The 18,199-nt window shown below is 44.9% G+C and overlaps 1 protein-coding gene across 3 annotated transcripts in view; it reads left to right on the top strand.

Annotated features, from left to right (window-relative positions):
• Positions 1 to 1,626: 1,626 nt before the first annotated feature.
• The window catches only part of LOC141122922 (uncharacterized), a 76,600-nt gene continuing 60,027 nt past the window's right edge, over positions 1,627 to 18,199 (top strand). For 2 of the 3 annotated variants that reach the window (XM_073612016.1, XM_073612017.1), the window contains exons 1-2: positions 1,627 to 1,782; positions 15,153 to 15,446. In XM_073612016.1, the coding sequence (XP_073468117.1) occupies positions 1,743 to 1,782; positions 15,153 to 15,446 (334 nt within the window). In that variant the 5' untranslated portion in view covers positions 1,627 to 1,742. The remainder of the gene's footprint in view (positions 1,783 to 15,152; positions 15,447 to 18,199) is intronic. The other variant, XM_073612018.1, reaches the window with a different exon arrangement.

Consider the following 18,199-nt stretch of genomic DNA (forward strand, 5'->3'; position numbering starts at 1 on the left):
ATGATAATAAAATAATAATCCTGATCACTTACTCAGAGTAGTACAGTGTTACTACGGTAACACTGCATTGCTCCGGTCACAATGTGTTAAAAAAAAAAAAAAAATTGAAAAAAGTCAGTGCCCCTGTTCCCCGCCACACCAGTTATATGATTTCACTGTACGGCACTGGTGACTGACTGTGTAATAAGAAATTTTTTTGGAAAAAAAAATGCTAAAAAAAAAATTATATATATTTTTTTTACATTTCTTCATTTCTCCCAAAAATTGTGACAAAAAAAACTTGCCATTCCTCTTACAAAAAACTTGGATTGTCTACTTTCCAAAAATAGGTCATTTTGGGGGTATTTGTACTGTTTGTAATTTTCAGATATACCAGGGCTCTCCAAACAAAGGGCCAGTTTACTGGTCCTCAGGTTTTAGGGGGGCCCGATTTGTGACCACTGGAAGTAGAAAATGCCCCATCATTGGGAGAAATAGAGCCTACTGATAGGAATGGGAGGAATAATGCTCCATCATTGGTGTCAGCTGGAGGAAAAGTGTCCCAAGGGCCAGATGAAGGCAAGCAAAGGGCCACATCTGGCCCCCCCGGGGCCATAGTTTGAAGACCACTGGTGTATACCATAGTTTGTGGACTCTATAACTTTCCTACAGACTAAATAATATACACTGATTTGGATTATTTTCACCAAAGAAATGGAGGAGAATACAAGTTGACCTAAATTTATGAAGAAAGATTATTTATTAGCAGAAATGAAGAAAAAAGGTTGTTTTTTTTTTAAAGTTTGTCTTTTTTCCTTTATTTAGCAAAAAATAAAAAAAAACAGTGGTGATTAAATACCACCAAAAAAAGATCTATTTGTGTGAAAAAAGATTAAAAAAAAAATGTAATTTGTGTACAGAGTTGTATAACCGCTCAATTGTCATTCAAAGTGCGACAGCGCTGAAAGCTGAAAATTGGCCTGGGCAGGAAGGGGGTGAAAGTGCCCAATATTGAAGTGGTTAAATAGGGCCCTGCTATGAATTCCTAATGTAATATGTGCTTGTAATCATCATTAATCTCCTACCAGATCTCCTAGAGCAGTGGACTCCAAACTGCGGCCTGGGGAACAGATGTGGCCCTTTGCTTGCTTTTATGTGGCCCTTGGTATCCACAGATACCAACTATGACCAGTGAAGGGGCAGAATTCCTCCCAATGACACCAAAGATGGGGCACAATTCCACCCAATGATACCAGCAATAGGGCCCAATGACAGCAATGATGGGGGCACAAATCCTCCCACTGACACCAAAGATGGGGCATTGTTTTTTCCCCACTGATGTCGGGACCTTATCTACTGCCAATGGCCAGGATACACCCCCCCTCCCCAAAGCCCTAAGGACAGTAAACTGGCCCCCTGTTTAGAAATTTTGGAGTCCCCTGTCCTAGAGGAAGATCTGTACATTCTATAGACCTTCAGGTCACTCTGGCACTGGTAGTACACCGGTGTCCATGAAGTTTATGGAACTTCACCATCTCTGTTGGGTGTTATTCTGAATAAAGTGAACTTTGCCCTGTTCAGTAGAAAGGTCTGATAAGATCTTAGCACTTCATCTTAAAATATTAACAGATGTTCCTTCCTGTATCACTTCCTATTTTCCACTGGACCACACGCTCCTTTCTGAGGCACGTAGTGTCAGTGTAGACCGAGCTGAGTTTCTCCATCCGTTCACTTCTAGACAGACCTCCTGGAGGATAAATATAATGACCTTCTTTTTCTGCGTCCTGGTTGTGTGTATAATAGGTAAGTCTACAATATAATAAGTTAAAGGGAACCTGATAGTATAGAATTATGGGAGCTTCCACTGCTGCCTTATGCTTGAAGTGGTTATTTATAGTCTCCATCAGAAGCCCATGCGACAGGGTGACAAAGTAGGAGCAAAAATGAAGAGACAGGGACAGAGTGTTGTCAACCTATTAGAGGAAGCCATGTAGCATGCTAGACACGATGATGTAGTCAGCGATAACTTAAAAGCCTTAAAATCAGGGCGACAGGAGGGAGCATACAATTAAGAACACTCCACTAATAAAGAAGATCAGATAATCCAATAAGCATGAATAGAGGACAAGTGAAGCAGGACAGTTCTATTAGAGATCTTTTCTTCAATTCTTCTGCTCGTTGTTGTACTGCTAATGTAACTATGCATTCATTAATTATCATCATTATATTAACTGCTGCATGCAAAAATATTTTATATCTACTGATATGTACACTGGACATACTGTGTTATTGTGATACATACATACCTCCCAACCATCACGGATGTGCTGGGACTGTCCCAGGACTTGATGCAAGTCCTGGCGTCCCTGAGAATGAAGTCTTTGTCCCAGAGTGGAGCCAAGTGCTGGAACAAATTTCCGCACTTGGTTTAAGTGGCTTGCCCGCAAGCATGCAGTAGCGTGGGCACCAGTAACACCAGCCCTCCAATCACATAGATACAGTATACATGTGATCGGAGGAATTTGACATGGATCGAAAGTTGTTTTTGCACAGTTTTTTTTCCACACAGATTTTATTCATGAACTTATTCATATTAGTGTTTATCACTTGTTGGACTTTTTTGAATTTCACCTTTTACACTCCAGGAGAACAGTGGATTTGTTCTGAATTTTTAACGTTTCACTTTATGTCATTATTTTATTAGACTAGGATTGTCATATTTTTTTCACTTGATGCACCTTATATACACACTGGATGTTATTTTATTTTCTGTCCCTCAGTTCTTGCATATTCATACCTCAGATCACCCAATTCCTGTACCTTCACCCATCAGATCCCCCCCCAATTCCTGCACCTACACCCCTCAGAACCCCCAATGCCTGCACCTTCACACCTCAGATCCCCCAATTCCTGCACACCTCAGATCCCCCAATTCCTGCACCTTCACACCTCAGATCCCCCAATTCCTGCACACCTCAGATCCCCCAATTCCTGCACCTTCACACCTCAGATCCCCCAATTCCTGCACCTTCATATCTCAGGTCACCCCAATTCCTGCACCTTCACACCTCATATCCCCCCCACACCCCCCCAATTCCTGCATGTTGGCAGCTCAGATCATCTCAGTTCCTTCCAAGGTCTTCTGCATTTTCATTTCTTGGAACAAATATTCAAATTAGAAGTCATAAACTCACTGAATGCCTTGCTTGTTTTAAGTCAGTGTGTTAAACTACCGAATTCAAAGACAGACAGGAAACTAGCATTTTCAGAAGGAGGTCAACAGCGACCAGGCTCTGCTCATGGTTTTTACCTCCATTCTATTTAAAGTGAGATATGTGTGATAACTGCTAATTCTTTACGTACATCACGGGACACAGAGCCATAGTAGTTACTATGTAGGTTATAGGCCACCTTCAGGTGATGGACACTGGCAAGCCCTAAGACAAAAAGTGCATTCCCTATATAACCCCTCCCACTACTGGGAGTACCCCAGTTTTTTCGCCAGTGTCTAAAGGTGTTGGTCACTAGTGAAGATGTGCTGAGCTCCACTGGAGCAATCCTTGCTGGGGCTAGCCATGCAGCTGGGATCCAAAGTATCTTTTTAGGCCGAATTGAATGGTACCCGGGCCTCGTGTCGGAAGAAACGAGGTTTTGCCTGTAAACGCTTCTCTTTTAGAGAGCTGGACCCCGGGCTTCAGTACTTTTGGTAGTAAGGCCATGAAGTTTTACTGGCAGTGGTGCTATTACAGGTCCAGGATTGTGGGTTTCCCCGAGGATCCCCAGCTCCTGAAAGTTTAATGGAACCCACTGTGAAGGGTGAAGATTGGGTCTGTTGGTTTACCACAGAAAACCCTGCGGCAGGAAAGGTAAGTGGAGTTTTTCTAAGAAATTTTTGAAATCTTCTTATGAATGTCTCCTTTAAATTTAGTGAATGTTGTCATGCCTATGTGTCACCACTGGGAGCTGTATAGAGCACTTACCGTCCCTTGCTTCTCTGAGGGCCCACAATGTATCCAGGAACAGCAGTTTCCTTTCCTCCTGCCAGCAGCGGTCCTCCGGTAAGTCTGAGGGGGGGTTTTCCTCCCCAGTAGATGCCCCCCCTTGTGCTGTTTTTTCTCCCCTTCTTCACAGGGAAGAAGTGTAAAAAAAAAAAAAAAAAGCGCGAACGGCACGCCGCCCTACTCAGCGGCTTCCAGGCCCCCCTTCACCATTTTCTTTCCCTCACTGCTGATAGGATTGGAAGCCTGCACTCACGTGGGAAAGGCTCTTTTTCAAAAGGAAAGGAGAGGGGCCATAGGGGATGGAGGGGGGTGGGCTTAGTGTGGCATTGGCATCCTCCAGCACTGGAAAGTGTGTTTAAAAGGCACCATTGTTACTGCTGCAAGCTGCGGAGGGACACAAGAGCAAAGCTGGCATGAAAGAGGTTTATTGACACAGGCATTCCTTTTGACACATTTACTACTGCATCAGGCTGAGCATTGATAGCAGCGATAGGGCTGGACTATTGCGCAAGCAGTGGATGCGTTCCTTCTGGTAGTACCTCTGCTTTGTGCATCGGGCTATGGTCGGAAGGGGGGGTAAAAACACCTCAAAAAAGGTCTCTAGAAAGACTTCTACAGTCACACAGAACCATCTCAAAAAAGATGGCATCCTCCCCTGAGAGTAATATGGCTGGTCAGAGTGAGCCATCAGGAGTGTTGCAGCTGCTCTTAACACTGCAGCCCCTGTACATATTACTAAGGAGGTTTTTTCTTCAACCATTTTAGGCTTGGAGCAAAAAATTGACACTTTAATCGCATCCCAGAGTGGGACTAAGCGTAACAGGTCCCCGTCCATTGCTCAGGACCCTCATGCTGAGGAACAAGGGGCGAGAGATGACAAATTTCTCTCACCAGGACCAGGAAGAGGCGGATGACTTCTCTTCCGAAGAACCTAATACGGAAGGATCAGGTTTGCAAGAAAGATTGTTGGTACAGTCTCTCACTGAATTGGCCGCTCCACATTTTTGCTGCCAGTAGCGGAGTCAGTCGATGAGCCCACTTCTGGTTTGGGTTCACTAAAGCCTCCCCAAACTGTTCATGCTTTTCCTATTCATTCATGGCTAAAAAAGCTTATGTATTCTGTGTGGGAGCACCCAGATAAAGTTTTTTCCTCCAAAAAAGTTTTCAACACTTCTTCCTCCTATGGAGGAAAAGTTTAAGAAATGGGGAATTCCAGCTATTGACGCTGCTATATCCTCTGTGAACAAAAACCTGACTTGTCCAGTAGACAATGCTCAAATACTGAAGGATCCAACAGATAAGAAGTTGGAATTCCTTTTTAAAAACTATATTTCGCTCGCAGTTTCAGTGGTTCATGCTGCACTGGCAGTGATCGGGGTATCTCAGTCCTTAAAGGACCAGTTTATAGAGGTACTCAAGGTTATTCCTGATCAGCAGGCCCAAGATTTAGCCGGGATATCAGAGGCGTTGGCCAGTTTCCCTTTTCACAGTAAACGGTTATTTGGAAACGATCTGGATAAATACATCCAAAGAATTTCTAATGGGAAAAGTTCCCTTTTACCGGTTAAGAAGAAGTTTAAGCATTTTTCTTTTAGACAAGCTTCTTCTCCAGTGCCAGGAGCATCAGCCTCCAGGCAGTCACGATGGCCTCCACCGCCAGGTTCAAGAGGTAAACCTCATTTGAGTGGGGGGAAGACTTCTGCAGTTTTCAAGAGTCTGGCAGGAACAATGCCAAGACAGATGGGTGGCTTCCTCAATATCTCTAGGTTACAAACTAGAGTTCCAAGAATTCCCGTCTCCTCGTTTTCTCAGATCAAACGTTCCCAGAGATCCAGTAAAAAAGAAGTCTCTCTTTCTAGCTTTGGATCATCTCTTGTCTCAAAGAGTGATATCGGTGGTTCCCTTGGTAGAGCAAGGATTAGGGTTTTATTCAAACCTTTTCACGGTACCAAAACCAAACGGGGATGTCAGACCCATTTTAGATCTCAAAGATCTAAACCAGTTTTTGAATATCTCTCGCTCTTTTCGCATGGAGTCAATCCGATCAGTAGTCTCCATCATACAAAGAGGAGAACTTCTGGCATCAATCGACTTCAAGGATGCTTATCTCCATGTGCCAATTTTCCCTACTCACCAGAAATATTTATGCTTCGAGGTAGAAAATCTTCATTTTCAGTTCGTAGCTCTGCCCTTCCGTCTAGCTACTGCACCTCGAGTGTTTACAAAGGTCCTGGCTCCTCCTATAGCCAGATTAAGGGCTCAAGGTATAATGATACTAGCCTACTTGGATGATCTACTCTTGATAGATCAGTTGGTAGCCTGCTTAAAGCCAAAGTTTGGTCACCGCAGTCAGCTACCTGGAATACCTAGGTTGGATTCTCAACCTAGAGAAATCCTCCATCCATCCATCAAGGAGATTGCAGTACTTTGGGCTGATCATAGATACAGTTCAGAAGAGGGTGTTTTTGCCCCAGGAAAGGATCAGTTCTATAAGGGAACTGATTCAGTTGGTCAAAACAAAGAAGAATCCTTCTATTCAACTTTGCATGAATTTGTTGGGAAAGATGGTGGCTTCTTTCGAGGCCATTCCTTATGCGCAGTTTCATTCAAGACTGCTGCAAAACAGTATCCTGTCAGCTTGGAACAAGTAGGTCCAAGCTCTGGACTTCCCAATGTGTTTATCCCTCAAAGTGCGTCAGAGCCTCAATTGCTGGTTGATATTCAAGAATCTTAAAAAAGGAAAATCCTTTCTACCAGTTACCTGGAAGGTGGTAACAATAGATGCCGGCCTTCTGGGCTGGGGAACAGTCCTTGAAGAAGCATCTGTCCAAGGGAAATGGTCCAAATCAGAAATGACCTTTCCCATCAATATTCTAGAAATTTGGGCAGTACGCCTAGCCCTGAAGGCCTGCACGCTCAGATTACGGAATTGTCCTGTCAGAATTCAATCCAACAATGCCACAGCAGTGGCCTATATCAATCACTAAGGGGGCACGAGAAGTGGTGCGGCCCAAAGAGAGGTGAATCATATCCTATCTTGGGCAGAAGACAACATTCCTTGTCTGTCAGCAATCTTCATTCCGGGGATAGAGAATTGGCAGGCGGACTACTTGAGTCGCCAACAGTTGTTCCCGGGAGAATGGTCTCTTCACCCCGACATCTTTCTGTCAATATGTCAAAGATGGGGAATTCCGGACATGGATCTGTTTGCGTCCAGGTTCAACAACAAGATCGACAACTGATCTATGTGTTCCTTCCTGTTCTGCTGCTTCTGCGCCTTCTTCGCAGGATCAAGCAGGAAGGTGATTCTTGTACAAACAGCTCTCCTATATAATGCCGGGAAAGCGCGCTTGTATGTCTCTCAGTAACACAAACAGACGCTGGTATCACGTTGAGCTCAGCAGAATCCTGTCTTGAATGCTTTTTACTCCTTTATTTATACTGTCAACATGAATGAACAAAGGAAGGTGGTCGCTTCAGAATCAGCCAATCAGACACTTGTATAGTTTCAAAAGAACCAATCACACACACATATATATATTCAAATAGAAATACAGTAGTGAGGCGTGTAGATGGTCGTGTGCAAAACCATGCGGCAAGCACATGGTTCCGAACACGATCGTGTGCACATTCCCACTGCTACCAATGACACGAGCCATACTCTAACATGGCTCAGTGGACCATAATTTTGTATGGTTATGCTATGGTTCCCATGTACGCAGATCTGCTTACTTAGAAGTTTAAATACGGTCGCCATGGAGTGGCCAGTCCCTTGGTGAGGCATAAATAAACATCCTTAAAAGAGCAACCAGATCAGATCTACCATGTCCACGGGAAGGTTTCCACATCCAATGGTCTTCCACCAGCGTCTGTATGTGCGAATATCCTCACATGAGCGTATTACAGCAAAACAGACACCGGGGGACATCTGAAAACATACATTAATAAAAATTTCCACAACAGATGACATATATACATATGGAGATTGGATGACATATATGTATGGGGATTGGATGACATATATATGTATGGGGATTGGATGACATATATGTGTATGGGGATTGGATGACATAAATATGTATGGGAATTGGATGACATATATATGTATGGGGATTGGATGATATATACATGTATGGGGATTGGATGACATCTATATGTGTATGGAGATTGGATGACATAAATGTATGGAGATTGGATGACATATAGATGTATGGAGATTGGATGACATAGATGTATGGAGATTGGATGACATAGATGTATGGAGATTGGATGACATATAGATGTATGGAGATTGGATGACATACCATATCTCACAACAGTGAGTACACCCCTCACATTTTTGTAAATATTTTATTATATCTTGACAACACTGGAGAAATGACACTTTGCTACAATGTAAAGTAGTGAGTGTACAGCTTGTATAACAGTGTAAATTTGCTGTCCCCTCAAAATAACTCAACACACAGCCATTAATGTCTAAACCGCTGGCAACAAAAGTCAGTACACCCCTAAGTGAAAATGTCCAAATTGGGCCTAAGGTGTCAATATTTTGTGTGGCCACCATTATTTTCCAGCACTGCCTTAACCCTCTTGGGCATGGAGTTCACCAGAGCTTCACAGGTTGCCACTGGAGTCCTCTTCCACTCCTCCATGACGACATCACGGAGCTGGTGGATGTTACAGACCTTGCACTCCTCCACCTTCCGTTTGAGGATGCCCCACAGATGCTCAATAGGGTTTAGGTCTGGAGACATGCTTGGCCAGTCCATCACCTTTACCCTCATCTTATTTAGGAAGGCAGTGGCCGTCCTGGAGGTGTGTTTGGGGTCACTATCATGTTGGAATACTGCCCTGCGGCCCAGTCTCTGAAGGGAGGGTATCATGCTCTGCTTCAGTATGTCACAGTACATGCTGGCATTCATGGTTCCCTCAATGAACTGTAGCTCCCCAATAGGGATGAGCTTGATGTTCAGGTCGAACACGAGTTTGACTCGAACATCGGGTGTTCGCTCGTTCGCCGAATATCGAACAATATGTGGGCATTCGTGGGAAATTCTAGGGCCTGCGGAACGCCCCATAATGCACTGCGCGATCGCAGTGTATTGCTGTATGATGATTGGCCAAAGCATGCACCTGACCTGCATGCTTTGGCCAATCCCAGCGCCCTCTGCTAACAGAGCCATAATTGGCCAAAGGCAGGGTGCTTTTGGCCAATCATGGCTCAGGGGGACTAAGTCCACGTCCCACACTATATAAGGCTTCCTACATGGCAGCCCTGTGTAGTGTTATTGGCTTGGACGGAGACATAGCTTGATTTAGATTGAGCAGGCAGGTTATTCAGTTAGTGGCAGTGTATTTAATATATATATATATATATATATATATATATATATATATATATATACAGTCAGTCTAGTATATATATACTCTGCAGCATCCAGTCAGTGTAGCCTAGAGATCAACATTCTACAGTGCATTCCGTGGGGTACTATTTCTAATCTACTTCAGGCAGTGTATTTGATATATATATATATATATATATATATACAGACAGTCTAGTGTATATGTGTATATATATATATATATATATATATATATATATATATATATATATATACACACACACACACTCTGCAGCATCCAGTGTAGCGTATATCTACAGTGCATTCCGTGGTGTACTGTTTCTACTACTTTTCTGGTTGTGTACACATCACACAATACAGTGCAACCATAGTGCAGTTGCTCCTACTTTTCTGGTGGTGTACACAGCACACAATACAGTGCAGTGTGGTGTTGCCAAACAAAATATACATCATGTCCGGAAGGCCACCAAGGAGAGGCAGATGCTCACAGGCCACTAAAAGAGGGCAAGCAGGCTCTGTGTCTACAGTCAACAGTGCTGGTCGCGGACATGGTGCATCCTCTGCAGGTGGCCGTGGGGCACGCTTGTCCTTTTTTCCTGCTGCTGGCCATGTTATTGAGCCAGAACATGTAGAAGAGTTGGTGGAGTGGATAACAAAGCCATCCTCATCCTCCTCATCCTCCATCACACAGGCTCAGAGTAGTTTGCCTTCCAATGCAGCTGCCAAAGCGGCCTATTCCACCGGCTCCTTGTCCACAGTCACTCCTTCCGCTGCCTCACCATCATGCACAGAGGAGTCCCCGAACTATTTGACCACAGTGTCGGCTACATGCTGATGGAGGATGCGTAGCAATTAGAAGGCTCCGATGTTGGTTCCCAGGTTGAGGAAGGGAGTAACGTGAGCCTAGAGAGAGGGGGTGCCCAAGAAGGACAAGAAACTGGAAGTCATGTTCCCCCAGCCACAGCATACTGCCAAGTTTGCTCCAGTGACGAGGAGTGAGGGGATGACGAGGTCACTGACTCTACTTGGGTGCCTGATAGAAGAGAGGAGGCAGAAAAGGCACAACTCCTGCGAGGCAGGATGTCCTCTAGAGGGCAGCTTAAGGGCAGCCACCCTACTACATCACACCTCAGAGCTCCGCAGGTGCAGGGTGCTGCTGACTCCCCCCTGATTTTCAAAAGTTCCTTGGTGTGGGCCTTTTTTGACACGTGTGCAGCAGATCACACCGTTGCTGTTTGCAACCTATGTCTGAAGCAGATAAAGCATGGCCAGAACAGCAGCCACTTGAGCACCACATGCTTGACCAGACATATGACGACCTCCCATGCAGTCCATTGGCAACAGCACTTGAAAGACCCACATCAAAGAAAAAGGCGGACTTCTCTTTGTTCCTCATCTGGGATCTCCAACCCCACTATACCTCCAGTCCTCTCCAAAACCTGCACTGAGAGGAATGAAGGTATAGCAATAGGTGTCCCAAGTACTTGCAGCCAATCTGCTATCAGTACACCTCCATCTGATTTTAGCAGGCAAATTTCCCTACCCCAGTTGCTAAACCGGAAAAAGAGATTTGGTCCCAGCCATCCACATGCTCAGCGTCTGAATGCTAGCTTGGCCAAATTGCTAGCACTGCAATTGCTGCCTTTTCAGCTGGTAGACTCTGCCCCCTTCCGTGAATTTGTGGAATGTGCTGTACCTCAGTGGCAGGTTCCAAAATGCCATTTCTTTTCACGGAAGGCCATTCCGGCTCTTTACCGGCATGTGGAAGGCAATGTTTTGGCCTTGTTGGACAGGGCGGTCAGCAGTAAGGTGCATATTACCACTGACTCATGGTCCAGCAGGCATGGGCAGGGACCTTACCTTTACTTAACGGCGCACTGGGTAACTCTGCTGGCAGCTGGGAAGGATGCAGGACAGGGTTCAGTATTGTTGAAGCTTGTTCTGCTACCACACCTCTAAAATGTTAGTGGTCATTCTGCCACAACTCTCTCCTCCATTCCCTCCTCTTCTTCTTCCTCTATGGCCTCTTCTGATTTCTCCTCTGAACCAGCGGGGCTCCGTAAGCGGTCAAGGGCCTACACAAGCACTCAGGCAAAAAGATGCCATGTGGTGCTTGAGTTGGTCTGTGTCAGGAAGATCCTGCCAGTAACAGACATCCTGAGCTTGCAGTTGTGCGATCACGCGCTTATGCGCATGCACGTGCGCTCGCCCATTAGCACCAGGCGGGCTATTTAAACCAGACTTTCACAATGAGATCTTGCTGTCTGCTCTCCAGCGTTACATGTGTCTTGATCCTTGAAAACCTGTTCCTGTGCTAAACCCGGCTTGCTCCTGACTATCCTTGTTGTCCGCCTGCATCTGATCCTGGCTTGTCTCTGACCATCCCTGTCATCTACCTGCATCCGGCCTCGGCTTGTCTGACTTCTCTCCTGCCTTACCCTCTGGCACCTCCACTGTCTGCCTGACTACCAACCTGGCTTGTCTGACCCTCCAGTCTCAGTAACCTGGTTCCAGGTTCCAGTCTGCTGTCCAGTTCCAGTCTGCTGTCCGGTTCCAGTCTGCTGTCCAGTTCCAGTCTGCTGTCCGGTTCCAGCCTGCTGTCCGGTTCCAGTCTGCTGTCCGGTTCCAGTCTGCTGTCCAGTTTCAGTCTGCGGCACCAGCCTGCCGATCCAGCTCCTTCCAGGTTCCTGTCTATCTTCCAGCTCAGTCTGAGGTTCTTCTGCACAGTGCTTCCTGAGTTCCAGACCCATCTCCTGCTGTTGATCCTGCCAGGCACTCGTGCCACTCCTGACTCCTGTGCTTCCTGTTCACCCCACCAGGGCCCTCGAGTCAGAGCCGCAAGAGAGGCCATCCCCTGCAAGTCGGGCTCGTCCACAAGGTACGTGACAGTCTGCTTAGGGGACAGGAGCCACACTGGGGCAGAGATTCTGTCAGCTCTGCAGTGGCAGGCTCAGAGGTGGTTGATGCCACGCCAGCTTCAGGCAGGAATGGTTGTATGTGACAATGGCACCAACCTTCTCTCTTTCACAGCAGGGCCCATTCCTATGCCCAACAAGCGTAACTGTGAGGGGTTACAGTGCAGTGGCACCACCACCACCACTGGCTAGGGCACAATTTTTCTGCCCCTGTTTAACAGGGGCATGTAATTACAATTTTTGATCAAATATTTCACAGCAGGGCCCGTTCCTGCACCCAACAAGCGTAACTTTGAGGGCTTACAGTGTTGTGGCACCACCACCACTACCCAAGGCCCAATTTAGCTGCCCCTGTTTAACAGGGGCATGTAATTACAATTTTTGATCAAATATTTCATAGCAGGGCCCGTTCCTGCTCCCAACAAGCGTAACTGTGAGGGGTTACAGTGTTCTGGCACCACCAACACCTAAGGCCCAATTTTCTGCAGAGTATTTAGGGCAGGCAGTATAGTATATATACTTCTGTTCAGAGTATATAGTGCCTGGGGGCCCCCCACGCCATTTTTTTTTTAAATTTGGGTGTGGGGTTCCCCTTAATATCCATACCAGACCCAAAGATCCTTGTAATGGGCTGGGGGGGAAACCCATGCCGTTGTTTTAAATGATTTTCATGTATATTGCCGAGACCCGACAATACATTACAGCCACAAGCAGTTTTAAATGACTTTTTTTCCTTTAGAAATGTCATTTTGCTGTGGTATTGTTCTAAACATGGTAAAACTGTTCCACTTTACAGGCATACTATAGATACCCCCCAGGCACGATATTTAAAGGAATATTTAATTTTTATTGTTTCACTTTAAGCATTCTTAAAATCACTGCTCCCAAAAAACGGCCGCTTTTTTTTTGCATTGATACATGTCCCCTGGGTCAGGACCTGGGTCCCCAAACACTTTTTAGGGCAAAAACTTGCATACAACTCTTTAAAATTAGCACTTCTGATTTTTCAAGTTTGTGTCCCATAGACTTTAACGGTGTTCTTCTTTTCGAACAAACTTTTTGGCATGTTCGGATTTTCTGATGCGAATCGAACCGGGGGGTGTTCGGCTCATTCCTACTCCCCAGTTCCAGCAGCACTCATGAAGCCCCAGACCATGACACTCCCACCACCATGATTGACTGTAGACAAGACACACTTATCTTTGTACTCCTCACCTGGTTGCTGCCACACACGCTTGTCACCATCTGAACCAAATAATTTTATCTTGGTCTCATCAGACCACAGGACATGGTTCCAGTAATCCATGTCCTTAGTCTGCTTGTCTTCAGCAAACTGTTTGCAGGCTTTCTTGTGCATCATCTTTAGAAGAGGCTTCCTTCTGGGATGACAGCCATGCAGACCAATTTAAGGCAGTGTGCAGCGTATGGTCTGAGCACTGACAGGCTGACCCCCCAACCCTTCAACCTCTGCAGCAATGCTGGCAGCACTCATACATCTATTTCTCAAAGACAACCTCTGGATATGACGCTGAGAACGTGCACTCAACTTCTTTGGTGGACCATGGTGAGGCCTGTTCTGAGTGGAACCTGTCCTGTTATACCGCTGTATGGTCTTGGCCACCGTGCTGCAGCTCCGTTTCAGGGTCTTGGCAATCTTCTTATAGCCTAGGCCATCTTTATGTAGAGCAACAATTCTTTTTTTCAGATCCTTCTCAACTTCTGTCCTCAAGGCGCCCCAACAGGTCATGTTTTCAGGCTCTCCATTATTTTGCACAGGTGATTTGATTAGTTTCACTGTCTTAGTAATTACCACAGCTGTTTCATCTGAAGGAAATCCTGAAAACATGACCTGTTGGGGAGCTTTAAGGACTGGAGTTGAGAAACACTGGTCTAGGCCATCTTTATGTAGAGCAACAATTCTTTTTTTCAGATCCTCAGAGAGTTCTGAGGTGCCATGTTGAACTTCCAGCGACCAGTATGAGAGAGTGAGACCAAATATAACACACCTGCTCCCCATTCACACCTAAGACCTTGTAACACGAATGAGTCACATGACACCGGGGGAGGGAAAATGGCTAATTGGGCCCAATTATGTATGGGGATTGGATGACATATAGATGTATGGGGATTGGATGACATATACTGTATATGTATGTGGTCTGTATGACATATATATCTCTGTAATGTAAATAATGCTTTACATTTTTTTAATAATATTATCCTTACCACTCGATCTGTACACGCATCCTTGAAAAAGTGGAGTCTGTTCCAAGGAACGTTTGGCTTAAAAAGCAGAATTCTTTGTGATGTGAACAATGATGATGCCATAAAGGATGTACGGATGTGGACGGTCTTACCCAAATACATTTATAAAAAGTCATTGAGCTCCAGGGCAGCACAGTGGCTTAGTGGATAGCACTTCTGTCATGCAGCACTGGGCTCTTTAGCTTGAGTTCTGTCTGCATGGAGTTTATGTAGAGTTCAAATTCCAAAACATTGCCTGCATGGAGTTTGCATATTGTCCCTGTGTTTGCATGGTTATTTCCCCCACACTCCAAAGACAGGCTGGTAGAAAAATTTTCCCTAGCATGTGTATGTGATAGGGATCCTAGATTGTCAGCTCCTTGGGGGCAGGGACTAATGTGATTGTGTAGCGTTGGTAAATTGATGGCGCTATATATAAATCTCTGTTTTATATGATGAAATAAGACTTGAAATGTTTTATCCATGTATCAGTGTGAATATCGGCATGTCATAAAGACTCCCTGGTCTTCTTTTTTGGGATATTGTGGTGGTCATGGGGGATCATTTCCTCTGATCTCCTTCCTTTTCTCTATCTCTATGTGATGACCGCACTGCGTTATATGATATTTGTACCTAATCTCCCTCTCCAGGACTCTCTGATGGAGCCTCCACAGTGTGTCAGAGGGGGGGAAGGAATGTCACCTGCACTGATGACCCCCAGAGCCCTACGGAAGGTCATGTGAAGGAAATCTATTTACGGTGTGCTACAAAAGAAATCATCTGCCCAGTAATCCCAAGTCTGGACAATGTCACCATTGATATGAAATCCCAGGAACTCAAATGTGGGACAAAGAAGAGCCAAGAACCGGACCAGAAATGTGAGATTTACTATTGTCAGATAGATATTCCCCTCTACATATCAACCCTCTATACCACTCCTCCAGGTAAGTTTCTTTATATCTGATAGTAATTCTACTTATATTTCACCTTCCCTGGTTCCCTCTTCATCAACATGATAGTGACATTTTTAAATAAAACCTTTCTGTTTTTTATTTTATACACTTTATTTTAGACCTAGTGACATGATTACTAGGTCTCTGTGGTTCTCTATGCAATGCAGGCAAAGCATGGCTGGTGGGAGGGGCTGGTAAGGTGCAGTACATAGCTTGCTGAAAACATCATTGCAGCCCCCTGATTCAGTACTCCTCTCAAGAGCCCTCAGTCCTGATGCAAGCAGTGGGTGGGCTGCTCTTGGGAGAAGTTATGCAAATATCAAAATGCCCTGATGGGTGGGTGTCAGTCTGGAGAAGTAGGCGTTCCTAAGCAGGCTGTATTTGCATAGGTAATGCCCACATGTGATAGTGAGCCTCACTTAAGCATCGATCTAGAACACAATGCAAACATTTTTTTGTATTCCTCTACTTGCATTCCTAAAACTGACCCTTGACCTTCCTTTCAGTCTCGCACAGTTGTAGCGGCTCCTCTCCTGGACTGAAATGGCTTTCTCTGAATTCACTGCACACTGTGAGCTTCTCACAACATGCATTAGAAGCTGCAGCAATTCACATAGATCCCCGCCTCATTTCCTGGCTAGAGGACTTACAGCATGATTTAGCCTCCTCAGCCTGACTGTCCCTGGCCCCGTCCCTTTAATTCATTGGATTTCAGTTCCTTCTATCATTTATCAGTCTTTTATAAACAATGTTACTTTGTATCTCTCTATCTCCTGTCTGATCAATGTTTATAAACAATGTTACTTTGTATCTCTCTATCTCCCCTCTGATCAATGTTTATAAACAATGTTACTTTGTATCTCTCTATCTCCCCTCTGATCAATGTTTATAAACAATGTTACTTTGTATCTTTCTATCTCTCATCTGATCAATGTTTATAAACAATGTTACTTTGTATCTTGTATGGAGGCTCAGTATCACATGTGGGTGTTACCTAGTGTGGTCTGCATGCTAATATAGCCCATGGAGGAATTTTGGGTACTGCCGCACATGCCAGAGTGAGATCAATAACTCCAGAGCCCTCACTGACATTTAACTCTAAATGTATGACCTATAAAGGCTATTAAAGCGCCCTCCATGGACAATTTTGGGTACTGTCACTTTGAGCATGTATGCAATTTTTAAGCTTGGCATGATTGGCATGCATTTACTAAGGCCCTTATCACACTGGGGCGGTGGTAAAACGGCGCTATTTTTAGCTCCGCTTTACCGTCCTTTTAGCGGCGGTATTCTGCCTCTAGCGGTGCGCTTTTACCCCCCCTGGCGGCCGAAAAAGTGTTCAAAACCACCACAAAGCTCTGCTACAGCAGTGTTATGCCGGCGGTATAGGCACACTGCCCCATTGATCTCAATGGGCAGGAGCAGTGTATACTCCGCTCCTTCACCGCTCCAAAGATGCTGCTAGCAAGACTTTTTCTCCCGTCCTGCCAGCGCACCGCTCCAGTGTGACAGTCCTCGGGGCTTTCACATTGGAGACACAGCAGAGGCTGTTTCAGGTCAGTTTGCAGGCGCAATTTTTGGTGCAATAGTGCCTGTAAAACGACCCAGTGTGAAAGGGGCCTTAAGAAACCTCAGCTATTATATTTTACAAACATAATATTGTAATATTGTGTTTGTGTGCCGTAAAATGAAATTGATGTGTATTTTTTTTACTGAAAATGCTCATTGCATTAACAGTTGTTCACCAATTTATTCCAGTTCTTCTTTTTTGGTCATGCTCCAGGCCACCTGTTGATTGCAGTTGATAAGTAAGTTGTTTGCTGAATACCCCCTGCTGAACTTACCCCCCCCATGTTCAGCCTCTCATGGAGTTTGGAAGACCCTGAATGCTGAAGAATTATGCTATGTGGCCCCTTTTTTATTTTCTATGGGCCATCTTCCCCGGATGTGTGAACCACCAATATGGAGAAGATCCTTCCATGAAGGCTCTGGAGATTTCAGATTCTATTTACTGAGGACTCCCAAGGTTCCACCCCTATTGTCGGCTGACAATACAAGCTGGTTTGACTCATAGAACGTATGTTCTTTTGGGTTCAAACTCTCTGATAAGCCTACATTTATCCTGGTGGTGGCATCATCACACTGGTGTTCTTACTCTCCATCTACCCTATTGGTTTTATGCACGGGGACCAAGACCATCCCACTTCAATATGGACTGTTATTAATCACCGCACATTGTGGATACTTGGAGATTATTAGAGACTTTATTTCTTATACCATTTAATTTATTTCATCCGTTTCTTTTCACATAATTTTTCATCACATGTGTTATATGTTTAATTTACTACGTTATTTATGTTTACAACCTAACTACGGTCATTTAATTTGGCATTTCAGCGCTACACTTGATGCACCTGTTGATCTGAGCAAAATTTCTGTTTGTTGTGTTAGCTGCTAATTACTTTTTGGGCAGCGCGGAGTATTTTTTTGGATTCACCAATTTATTCTCCAAGGTCTAAGGTTTCAGAAAATATGTCATGTTTTGGGGGGTTTTTAACTAATCTTTAGGCCCAAAATGCCATTTTAACGTGTGAAAAAACCTGCCTGTTATGCCCTGTACAGCAGAACTGAGGCAGGGTGAGGGGGGAGGGTCAGAGCGGTGAGCCAATCAGGGGGTAATGCATTGTAGAGGGCAGTATTCTAAAGCCTCGTACACACTATCAGATTTTCGGCAGGGAATTGTG

The sequence above is a fragment of the Aquarana catesbeiana genome, linkage group LG01, assembly GCF_042186555.1.
Source record: "Aquarana catesbeiana isolate 2022-GZ linkage group LG01, ASM4218655v1, whole genome shotgun sequence".
NCBI lineage: Eukaryota > Metazoa > Chordata > Amphibia > Anura > Ranidae > Aquarana > Aquarana catesbeiana.